Source organism: Macrobrachium nipponense, chromosome 4 (genome assembly GCF_015104395.2).
Source record: "Macrobrachium nipponense isolate FS-2020 chromosome 4, ASM1510439v2, whole genome shotgun sequence".
Taxonomy (NCBI): domain Eukaryota; kingdom Metazoa; phylum Arthropoda; class Malacostraca; order Decapoda; family Palaemonidae; genus Macrobrachium; species Macrobrachium nipponense.
This window is the reverse complement of record NC_061100.1, coordinates 15,603,784-15,616,047: the sequence shown is the minus strand read 5'-3', so window position 1 is coordinate 15,616,047 and position 12,264 is coordinate 15,603,784. Positions and strand designations below refer to the sequence as shown.

The window sequence follows — 12,264 nt, the reverse complement described above, 5'->3', positions numbered from 1 at the left end:
TGTAAGCTTATCAATTCTTCTATCTAGAAATTCAGTGTGTATTTCCCATTGTCCTCTTATTGGAAGCTTTGGATACTTATACTCATATACTGGAGAATTTTAAATTAGGAAAAAAATACTGTATAGCAAAGCATGTTGTTTTTTATGTGAAAATAATCCCATGTATTATAGTTTTCAGTGCTGTCAGCAATATGTATTCTAAAAAAAAATGGGTAAAGTACTGATACTTGCTAGTCCTACCAAATTTTAGGGTGAAGGCAGAGCAGTTTTAGAGATTTATCTTAAAGAAATTCATGAATTGACACAACTTCTATCATTCAAGGATATGTCCCTCTCCATGTTCTCTCTGCCTTTCCTTCAAGCCTTCAGTTGTTATAGTTTTAAAGTTATATTTGATATTTATTAATTTCCAGTTTCACTCAGATGGTTGCTTATTTTTCTGAGATTAACGATGACACTTATGTTGTGTTACTGATATATAAAATAGCCCAATAAACTAGGATGCAATTGTAAAGTATCTTTGGATGTGCAGTTGAAGATCAACATTGTCACCAAGATTTTAATTATTTTGGCAGAACTCATATTTTTTTTTTTTTTTTAGTTTTTCAAGATTACATATTCTTATTCAGAGGTCAGGCAGGGTCTTTCTTTTATTTTATTAAAGAATCTACTAAACTTGGAACCATTTTTTATAAGGCCTGCTTTTCCTCGAATGTGAGCACCGAAACAACATGCTTTCCAGAAAATCTATTTGACATTGAAATAACTTGTACCCTGTATGTAATTAGATTCTAGAACATTGAAGATGAAATATAATGGTGAATTTGTTGATATATAAAATATTGGTGCTGCTCTCTTCATCCCAGTTACTAAAAGCTTCATGTTGGACTTGTTTGTCCCTGTTTCAAGTATCAACCACTTATGTGGGATGTTTTTTCTCTGTCTCAAACTTGACCTCATCTCTCAATTCTTCTCTGCTGCAAGGTAGCTTGCCTCCTTCTTTATAGATAACATATATTCTGGTCATTGCTTTATTTAAGGGGAGCGCCAACACCATAAGGCCCCATTAAAAAGTAAGTGCTTATAGCCCCCTTATGATTGAAGGGATTTGCCTTAAGTTTTTACTACTTACCTTCAACTGATAATTAAATTTTTCAAAGAGAAAAATTAGAAATTTGACTTCTACGTTAACTTTTTTTATCGCATTTTTGAAAATCCTGACATCACTTTTCAAAAATATGCCCCCACCCCAAAAGGGGGTGGGGGTTCACTCCAAAATCAGTTTTTATTTATGCAAATAAAGATATATAGTTATACTACACTGTAAAAGTTTCATCAGATTTGGTTCAGTCTTCTTGGAGTTATGAGGATTTATTTTTGGAAAAACTAAGTTTTTAAAAAATGTCAAAAGAAAAAAATTATGCTTATTTCTGTAATAATTCTTGAACTGTTACAGTTAGAAGGCTGATTTTTGCACAGACATTGTTTGTCATAGAAAATATACCATGAAATTTACAATATAATCAAATGAATATAACTGTGCTCTTTCTTGATTTATATATACTTCCTACAAATAATAAATAAACACAAGTCTTATTTCAGTCATCTTTGAGATCGAAGCATCTAGTTTGAAAAAATAAATAGATAAATAAAAATCATGAAACAGCAAAAGAGCAACATTTCTGAACTCAAAAATGAGAAAATCAAAAATAGTATTTAGATTCTGAAAGTTCAATTATGCTAACACTAGAGAAAATGGAATACGTAAGGTAACTATTTTTTAATTAATTTTATGTTCGAATTTGTTTTCCATGGTTTTCTTTGATTTGTCATTCACAGTGCCGTAAAAATGATGAACAAAGTTCTCCAATGTTTTTAGATATGTTTATTTATCATAAAACACTTTAAAATAGTGTTTATCAGTCTTGATCCAATGTAAAATCCATCATACACTGATTGTATTATAAGTCTTTTTCGTTCACAGTGTCATACAAGCAATGAACTAAATTGTCAATAAAGCAATTTAAAGAAATTTTTTTTTAGCATTATCGCTTCAGGATATGATTATTTAAACATAAAACAATTGAAAACTGTTAATAACTAAAATTTGATAATTCCGTGAAATTCGGCAGTCGCCCCTTAAATTAACCATTTCCCACAATCTATGGAAATCTTTGATCCCCAGATTACGTACATAGTTTATTTTCCTTCTACTGACAGGTTTTAGTATTGCTTGCTTTTTCTGGTTTCCCTTTTGCCTTAGAAACACCCTTGCTTTTTCAATCTTCTTTGAGCCAGGGATTTAAGAATGTCTGATCACCTTTACCACTTAAAGAATTTCAATGTTAAATGAAATTGAAGTGCACCCTAAATTATAATATTAATTACTAAGACACTGTTTATGATCATTTAGGCTTGAAAAAACATCAGGCATATGATTAGCTGTTATGAATAGGAGAAAATTCACATACAAATAAACAAAAAGTGGAAGAAGGATGAAATTGATTTTGTTAGGCCCCTTTTGGTCGCACACTTTGTCAATGGTTCATAAATTGGAATTTATAAACATACACTTATGTCACCCTACATTTCCTACTCATCCTAAGATACTCATTTTCCCCTTTCAGTGTTTAAACATTACACAAAGGAGAAAAAGATTGCATCTCTCTTTTTTAAAGTTTACATTGTGTAAAAGACTATAATAGTCACAAAGTAACCTTAAAAGGGAAAGAAGACATATGAAGTATAGAACCAACACCACTGAAATTCATTACTTGACATCTCAGAGTAATGCAAGATTTAATAGGGGTCAGAAGAACTTGGATAATAAGAGTATTTGACAAAGCAGTAGTACAGTAATGTTTAACTCTAACCAGTCAAAAAAATAGGAAAATTAATTACCATACAAGGTGAGATCCATGATTAATTTGTTTTGATTAATATTTTACATTTAAATAAAGGCTAGATACATTACTTAAGGAAATGAGGTATGCTGTTGGATCATCCAGCTGCAAAGGCTAATTCATACAACATGATCCCTATGGAGGGGGGAATAGTGCTATCAGTGCACCTCATTTGGTGCACTGTAGACATTATTAATCTTAGGGTTCTTTGCAGCATCCCTTCAGCCCCTAGCTGCATTCCCTTTCATTCCTTTTATAGTACCTCCATTCATATTTTCTTTCTTCCATCTCAGCTGTCATCCCTCTCCCAGCAATTGTTGCATGGCGGGGTAATGAAGTTTTCCTCCTGTTACACCTTTAAAGTCTTTTAACTCAATTTCCCTTTTATCATTGAATGACCTGATAGGTCCCAGCACTTGGCCTTTGACATAAATCCTTATTCCTTTTCCATACTGCATCTTAATGGATGCAATACTCAGGTGGAAGTTTATCGTATCAAATAACTGATAAGGAATGAAAAATAAAAAATGAAATGGAAAAAGAACGGGCAAACTGAAAAACCGGCTTTAAATGAGATAGACAGTAACACGTCTTATCTTAAAGGCGGTAGGAAAATAACTGATGGGTCACAGGTAGCCGTGGGCATTCTGGGTATACATGCCCCGTGACCTGGTATAGATGCCATTAGTCCCTGGATCTCACAAGTGTAATTTTAATTCTACCGGTTTCCAGCTTGGCGCTAGTAAATCCTAATGTTAAGACCGAAGGTTTGTTAGTTATGAAAAATACAAATTAGTTACAAATTTGGTATTTTTTCATTTTGATAGACACACATCTTGCAGTTAAGAATGTAATCAGTTCTGATTTTGTTTACATAAGAGTTTTCCGAATATGCTGAATACACAGTAGTAAAGATATTTCAGAACACCTGCGAATTTACCAAGTGACAATGTAATTGAAACTTTACATTATACTTATATTTTGAAATTTAAAATTTACTTGACCGTAGCCAAATCATGATACAGTACAATGTGGTTTCAGCTGCTAACCCCTCTATCCAAAAATAAGGAAAACCTTTAGGTAATTATCATCAAATATTCTGATTTTTGCATATGCACGTAATTAACCACCACCCAATTTTCCATGTATTTATTCAGTGGCAGAAATTTTAAAAATCAATATGTATATGGATTTACTGAAAGTAATAGATGAGAAATGCATTTCTTTTGTAGTGGTTCATAAGTATATTAGCAATTTACATATACAGTACGTACTGTTCATTAGTTACCGAGAGCAAACAGACACACAGTCATCTGCTTTTGGATTGCCTGATAGCATTTATACTCTCTCGTATGCACGTGCGAGCACAAAGTTTGAAATGTATGTTGCAGGTGTTGAATTTCCATCTATCTCAAAACTTTTTTTTTCTAATGAAGAGAATAACTGGCTGTTCCATGAAAAATTTATTGTGGCTATCACTTTTCATTAACCCTCTTCATCAGTCGGTCAATGTGTGTCTTTAATCCATGTTCGGCATGTTGGGATGACTTGCTGTTCTTGGGGAATGGAATAATCAGTGAATTGAGTAATTGCTTATTTCAACAATTGTCTTTCATGTTACAGTAACACTGCATTGTGTGTAAAAGTCTTGCATAAGCAGAGTGAGAGAGAGAGAGAGAATGTGGATGTGTTGGAAAATTACCGTTGTTAAATTGTGTTGGTATTTATTGACTGGGCTTAGTAGCAATTGTTCGAGCTATAGTTCAAGTGGTTTAAGGTAATGTATTTTGAAGAAGGGATTGAAACCTAATTTTTATTTATTTTGAAACCTTTTTAATCAGCCATTTTAAGAACCCCCACTTTCATGGGATAGAAATAACTAAAGTAGATTTTAAATTTCTCAAGGGGAAAAGCTCTGCATTGTTCTACATTGATCAGCCTCCTTAAGCATTCATACTAGCCCTTTACAGTACTCGTTTTTTTTAAATTACTTTCTTACATATTTGAGATTTAAATTGGTAACTGAGGAAGGACTGTGCTGTTTATAAAACCTAATTTGGCAGATTTAATGTTGCAACAGTGTACCTATCACTTATCAGAAAAATCCTATTAAAAAAGAGAGTACTACATCTCTGAATCATTTGAGGATTAATTTTCATGGCTGAAAAGAAATTGCATAAAGCTTTTGCTCTACTGCTTCCAGGTCCTTGTGTAAATTGTGGTAATTTTTGTGCTGACAATTACCATTGAAAATTGGCTCATAACTGTTTACGTAATTTTTCTGAACAGAAGATAATTTACTTTTGAAACTAAATTAATTTTTTCTATATATATAATTCACTATTTATGACATTGTCTTATTTGTGAGTCTTTATCAATATTAAATACTCAGTTTATGAACAGCAATTAGAAGAATGTCCATTGGCTGGTTAGCAACATTGCGCATGTATACCTCACACTTCCAGTTCCAAGTACTTAAGGTGTTCAGAAATGTTTAAATGATGGATTTGCATAATGAAGAATAATTTAAAAACAAAAATTAGATTTGTTTATTGTACAAACCCATCTTTTGTATTATTGTTTAAATCATGATTATGGAAAACACTTTTATATCTGGTTGGAACAAAGAGTCTGACTGAGAGGAGTTGGCCTTGAGATTAGTAAAGAACCAAATGCTCTTAAGAACACATCCTAATTGTAAAGGTCAATTTATAGTCATTTTATGAGGATTGATTATGATAAGAAAATTAATACTTGATTAAGCTTGTTGTGCAGATGTCTGAAAAGGAGCAAACTTATTTAAACTTCATTTACTATCCTACTGGAATGATCACGTCATTGCCAGAGAAGAAATCATCCCATGTTGAATCATGCATCTGTAAGGTCCGTGAGTCTGACAGAGGGAAGGTGCAATCCTTGAAAGACCTGGTGACTGCAGATGAAAGCTCTTGTTATAAGATATCATCTACGAAGCAGAATGCTTGCATCGTCTCCAGATGAAATGTGGCTTTACATTGGTTACTGGATGTAACCAAAGATTGTGTGGCTCATGAGGGAGTGTCTGACTAACCATTCTCATTTGTCAAAGAAAATGTCTGTTTTGATGGCTGTCATTCGGGGTCAGATCCAGGGCTTTTTAAGGCTGCTATTTCCTTACGGGCGCAGCATATTTGGCTATTCTTTATGCATGACACACTTAGAACCCAGTTTATGACGTTTCTGCTCTTTTTATGGGACTAATTTCTTGACTTGATGACCTCCTGCCCCTACCAGTAAGGTTCTCATTAAAGAAGTAATTTAGAAAACTTGTCCGAGCAGCTGTTACTGAAGAGTCACAGCTCTCTTTTCCTAGCCATTGAGAATTCTGTGACGACTGTGCTGGAACTGGCGGTATTCAGCGGTGCGGTTTAAAATACAAAATCTTAAAAGTAATGATGCACAATATGAACACGGGAAAAAACTACCTAACACATTTTTTCAGAAACTTTGCAATATATTAGAATTAAAACTTGTAAAATAAAAATGTTTGCTAAATGTTGGTAAAAGAAAGGTTTATGTATCATAAGAAAAGCAGTATTAACCCAACTAGTAGTTTCTATTGAGGAGGAGGAGGAGTACTAGTTGGCAATGAAACACTAATTGGCAATGTACATAAAGATATTTTTAGATTACTTATTACTAATTTTTAAAGAAATCTTGTCATATATTACTAGTTTTTAATCAAATTAACTTTGAGGAAAGATCTTAATGCATGTAAGAGGAAAGAAAGTGATGTCGGAAATTTGTCGTAAAAAAAGGCTCAAACCAAGTGAAAAGAGAAGTTCTTACCCACTGGAATTAGATGTCTGAGGTACCATGCTGCCAGTCAGCCACAAAAGATATTCTTTTAACTGTTATGTCTGTGACTCACAAATGAGGTATGATAAATGATGTTTGTACAAGACACAGCTTAAGATGACTATTGTCAAAAGATAGAGTGTATTAGAACTGCAGTATTTCAAAAACCTTTTGGTATTCACATACATCAATTTCCCCTTCAAGCCAGTTGCAGTCATCTTCCAAGGAAACTGTTGAAAATCGTGAAGTCTCTTTGCAAGTTGAATTTTACGTATATGCGAATACATTGTACTTTTTCTAAATTTTGGAAATGAAACCTATTTTTTTCAGATATCACTAAGTTATATTGTGTTTTATTTCAGATATTTCTTCCTGTATTTTAATTTACTTCAGTTATAATTTTGATAATTTGTTAAGAATACTTTTGCAGATGACATCAGAAGACAGTGCAAGATTTATAATTCATTCTTGATTTGTCTTGTATTGCTTGCACTAACACTGGACTTGCAACTTGAGCAGAGTTAGCATGTGTATTCAGCATTATGCAATGATCACAGGCAAATTAGTTTTTAATTTCAAAAGGTTTATTATTTAGATTATAAGCCGATTCTCTTACCAGAATAAGAATAAATAGATTAAGAAACTGCAAGATCTAAGAAAAATATGAGGACAACAGAATTATTTTTTTAAGAAAATATGTCCAAGTACATTTATATTAAGGGATACAAAGGCAAGTGGCTGGAGATTAAAAAGGTAGCAAGGAAGTTAGGCTATCCGACTTGAGTACCTAACAGGGTAGTGTATAGCACAATAAATTGGGATAATCTATGGTTCCCAATGATTTCAGTAATACAGTCTTTCTTCATCTAAGCAAACTCTCTGTGGTATTTCATGTGTTCTGATTGTATTTAGATTTGGCTCTTATTCTGTGAAAAGGGACAAATCTGTAAAATGACAACAAATTGAATTTGCTCTTGATATTAAACTATTATTTTTAAGCATACTTTATTGCTCTTGTTGTGAAGCTATATATGTTACAAACCACAGCACTTGATAAGAATTAAGAAATGACCTGATATCAAAGCTTATATTTTCAGTTAAAATTCAGGTATAAAAAAAACACTAAACAGCAGAAGTGTTGTTTTCTATTTTGTTTTGTACAGTATTAATAAGTTTGCAGTGTTTCATTAATATAGAGTACTATGCGTATTGTATTTTTATATTTAAAAAATAGCACAGTAAAATGTATTTTTGTGAAATCCATCTGCATAAAGCTGAATACCATCACAGTGTGGTATTTTGCAAGTGAACATAGATGTTCTTCCTCGCTAACAAAAAAAGAAACAAAAAACTTTTAAGAATTTAGTTAATTAACATGTAAGAAACTTGTCTGTCTGATTTCATCGGATCTAATTTCGTAGGGGTATGCTACTGAGGCATCAAAATTCACCAACACTTTTAGTTTAATGTCTAGATTTTATTTGTGTCATTTACGGGTCATTCTTGATGTGATTCAAGGAGCATGTTTTTGTGTGTCTTCTACTATCCTGCAGATAGTAAACAGCCAATATATGTAACAAAATTGAAGTTGTTCATGTAACATCACTGCAGCTTTCTTTGACGATATACTAAAAGATGCCAGAAACAAACTTCTGTGACACTACTCATATCCAAGGAATTTTATAAATGTTTTTTATTGCTGTAACATGATCCTATGAGATTCAGAGGTTGTGTGGAGGTTGCACCAAAAATCAGCTGTGGCAATTCTCACACTGATCACTTATGACCATCATAATGTTGTTCTTGTATCACTTACTGCAAATATAATTTTTCTGGTAAAATTCTCATTAAGGTTTAATTTTGAACCTAGGTACTTGTTAAAATAAAAAACAAAATGAAGTCGAAATATGTTGAAAGTAGACTAAAGTATATTTCATACGGAGACATCATTGGCAGTCCTCAGAATCTGGCTGGCTGGAATGCCATAATCAGAATCTCTAAGTGATTAAATTTAATTCTGTATGCTTGTGACATTTGTTTCACCGAAAATATTTACTTAATTTTTTTCTTTTGGTCATATGTATTCATATAATTTTTATTGTATTTAAGTGTTCAAGCAGGTTTATATACGGCTACCTTATAATACAAAAATGTCGATCAAAATCATAATCTTTTGATAAGGAACATTTTCCAATAAAAATATTGCAAGTGGTATTTCTCTGGATGAAAGGGAACTTACCTGTTGTATACATAATCTTTGTACTCATAAACTCAATATGTAGTGATGTTTGTTGATAGTATCTTTTTCACACACTCAGTTATAATAGTACTTATAAATTTTATACACTCACTATTTGCTGTGTGGGGATAGATTTTTTTGTACACTCACTCATTTGCTGTGTATACACTGTAAACTGTATGTATGTGTGTAATTGGGTTGTGTCCTCCATATATTTACCTAGTGTGTAATTCTTGTAACTGGAAACGGAATAGGCAAGTTATTGTAACTAATTTGGAATTGGGTATGACAATGATGTCCAGTTTATTTTATTAATCACTGGATAAGTATAGCACATTCAAGGTTTTAACCCATCATATCACATGTAGTTTCTTTCAGTGTACATAATTCAGTTAACCCTGGCCATTTGGAGGGGATCAGTTCCAGGCTTGCAACGAGTCTGCAAAATCTATTAATACCCTGGCACTGTCTTTCCCATGCTTCAAAATGCAGTAATGGTTTTCTGCATGTATGATACATTGTATGGCACATCAAGTTATGTATTAACATTTCAACGTTGACCTTAATTATGGTTTTTTTTCCAAGCTTTCTTTCTATTTGACAGACAATGGAAAATTGCAAGAATGTGAATTGTCACACTGTGTACTAGACTAAGTATTGGCTGCATCATTGCATGAAGGAATACTAAAGAAACATTTACCTTCACAAAATTCATCAGGAATGTCTACGCCTCTCTCTTTACTATTTGAATAAAAAAATTACAGTCCAGAAAAAATGTAGAATGAAGAGGGCATTTGTAATTAAATTACTGTAATATTCTCTCTCTCTCTCTCTCTCTCTCCTCTCTCTCTTTCTCTCTCTCTCTCTCTCTCTCTCTCTCTCTCTCTCTCTCTCTCTCTCTCTCTCTAAATTACTGTAATAATACTGTATATGGTATGCTCTTCTATAACATTGGCATGTCTCATTAAATGTTACAAAACCTTAAACATTCAAGAGTTATTGATTACCTTTACAACAATTGGAAAATATTTATTGCCAAGTACAGTAAGCAAACTTGAGAATGGTGACTCTACGAATGGTAGTGGGTTGACTACAATTTTTTTTTTTTTTTTACTTAAAACATGCTTAAGTAGATGAACATATTTTAATGTGAAATTTAAAATCAGTGCAAAATCTTATATATGTTGTCTCAGGTTAGCATGTATTTGATAAGGATAAGCTGATTTATTTTTTACTGATTAATGGTGTGGTAAAGTGAAACCTTTAGAAAACAAAAAGACCTTTAATTCGAAATTGAAGTCTTTGCAAAAAATGTAACTTGAAAGTGTCTGATTAGGTCTAGTGTGATGTACCAGTTATTTAAAGTTTTTCATTTTGAAACTTGTATTAAAATGTTTTAGTTTATTAAGCATTTTTGAAAGATGTGTTTAGACCATTTGCTCCGCGTAAATGCGTTAGTGATTGAGATTTTTACTAATAAAGTTTTATAATTGACAGATGGAGGATAAGACCAATATTTTGCTCCTTGTTGCTGGCATGCGAAAAGAGGTACAGGGGCTTCTGTCAGAGGTAAGTAAGGAGATTATTTTGCATCATCTAATTCTTAGCATTATTTGATGAATTACTTTCGTAATAATATCAGAAAATTCACTCAAGGCCTGGAAGAGGCCAGTGGTAACTGATAGTAAATTTATTTAATCAAATGCCGATTATTATTAGTATAATACTTGATAATGAACTTTGTTTCCAAATTATGTAGTGGTTCGGGTTAAGTTCAGTTTTTCCTTTGTTTTTTTATAACTTGCAAAGACATTTCGGTGGAAAATTCTTTTTACTGTCTGTATCTTGCATTTTATTTGTTTTCAGTGCATTTTTCAGTCAAGCTATTACAAATATATTGTGCATTTTCAGGGTATGTCATTAGTTTGGGAGTCATATAAGTTGGACCCCTATGTTCAACGTCTTGCAGAGTGCATCTTCAACTTCCAAGAAAAGGTTAGCATAACTCAGGAATTTTTTTTTTATTTTATTTATTTGGTTAATTTCATTTTTACGAGACTTCAGATTGTACTTTTTTTTTTTCAATTTTTTACAATATGCAGCTTGGCTTTAACTTCTGATTTTTACATGTTAAAAGATTATAAGATATTCTGTCAAAGTATTGTATCCTAATTCCCTCAAATGCACAATGTCTCTTGAACCAAATCACAAATGTTTATAGTAAGTTTTGATACTTCTGTAATGTAAGGAAGAGGGAATTATACTAGGCTTAATCCTCCTATATTTTTGCTTGTAGGACTAGCATGATTGAACTAAATCCTCTTGGGAGTGCCTTAATGATGTTTTAGTCATTTTGTTTTATGGAAGAAATTAGATGTAAATTTACATTGGGTATTTATTAGACGTTTTAGATAAATTGTATAGTTTTAGAAATTAATGTATTTGCCCTATTAACATTCTTCTTATTCAAAAATTAGGTTGATGATCTCTTAGTCCTGGAGGAACAGCTTGATGTTGATGTGAGGTCACTGGATGTCTGTCAGTACTCGCATTCAACATTTGCTGAGATTCTCAACAAAATCCAGAAAGCAGTAGATGACTTGTCTTTACATCAGTACTCCAACCTTCATATTTGGGTTCAGCGTCTAGACGAACAAGTAAGTGGAGTTTAGGAAAATGAGAAGATTTTCAGATGAATATGAACAAGAGCATTAAAAGTTGGTATGAACAAACCTGAAATCTTGAATCTTGAAAATTGAAAGTTATACAGTTCTAGCTGATTTTAGAATTTCAAATTGTTTGCAAAGCATTTCATTAAAATATCTCCAGATTTACCAAGATTTGCTAATGAAGCTATAATTTCTTTGTAGTAACTATAAATTTATAATCAGATCTCACAATAGTAGTGCAGGCTAATCAGATAATTCACAAACTATGGATGCTGGAAGGGTATGCAAGTTAACACTTCATTTATTGTTTGATTAAGCATTCTCTGTTGTGCTCTCATAAGAGGAGGGTCAATGGATTATTAGGAAAAGAAGTTTGTCTCCAACATTTAGGAGCAGCTGATGCCCTTACAAAGGGAAGTCATATGCTAATGGTGAGAAATTGGAAGGTTCCCAGTGGAAAAGGAATATTCCTCAAAAGAGACTAATAACAGATTGAAAACCAGTTAGTGAAAGGCGTGAGCACTTTAATCTTCAAAGAAGGGCACCTTGAACTTGAAAACTACAAGTAAGGGTTTTCTGCATTTTGTAACTGCAAATTGTTTTACTGTTGCTGGAG

At 32.5% G+C, this 12,264-nt stretch overlaps 1 protein-coding gene across 4 annotated transcripts in view; it reads left to right on the top strand.

Annotated features, from left to right (window-relative positions):
• LOC135210731 (dynein heavy chain, cytoplasmic-like) overlaps positions 1 to 12,264 on the top strand; it is a 112,245-nt gene that overhangs the window by 26,515 nt on the left and 73,466 nt on the right. For all 4 annotated transcript variants that reach the window (XM_064243555.1, XM_064243554.1, XM_064243553.1 and 1 more), the window contains 3 exons: positions 10,477 to 10,548; positions 10,891 to 10,974; positions 11,457 to 11,636. In XM_064243555.1, coding sequence (XP_064099625.1) covers positions 10,477 to 10,548; positions 10,891 to 10,974; positions 11,457 to 11,636 — 336 coding nt within the window. The remainder of the gene's footprint in view (positions 1 to 10,476; positions 10,549 to 10,890; positions 10,975 to 11,456; positions 11,637 to 12,264) is intronic.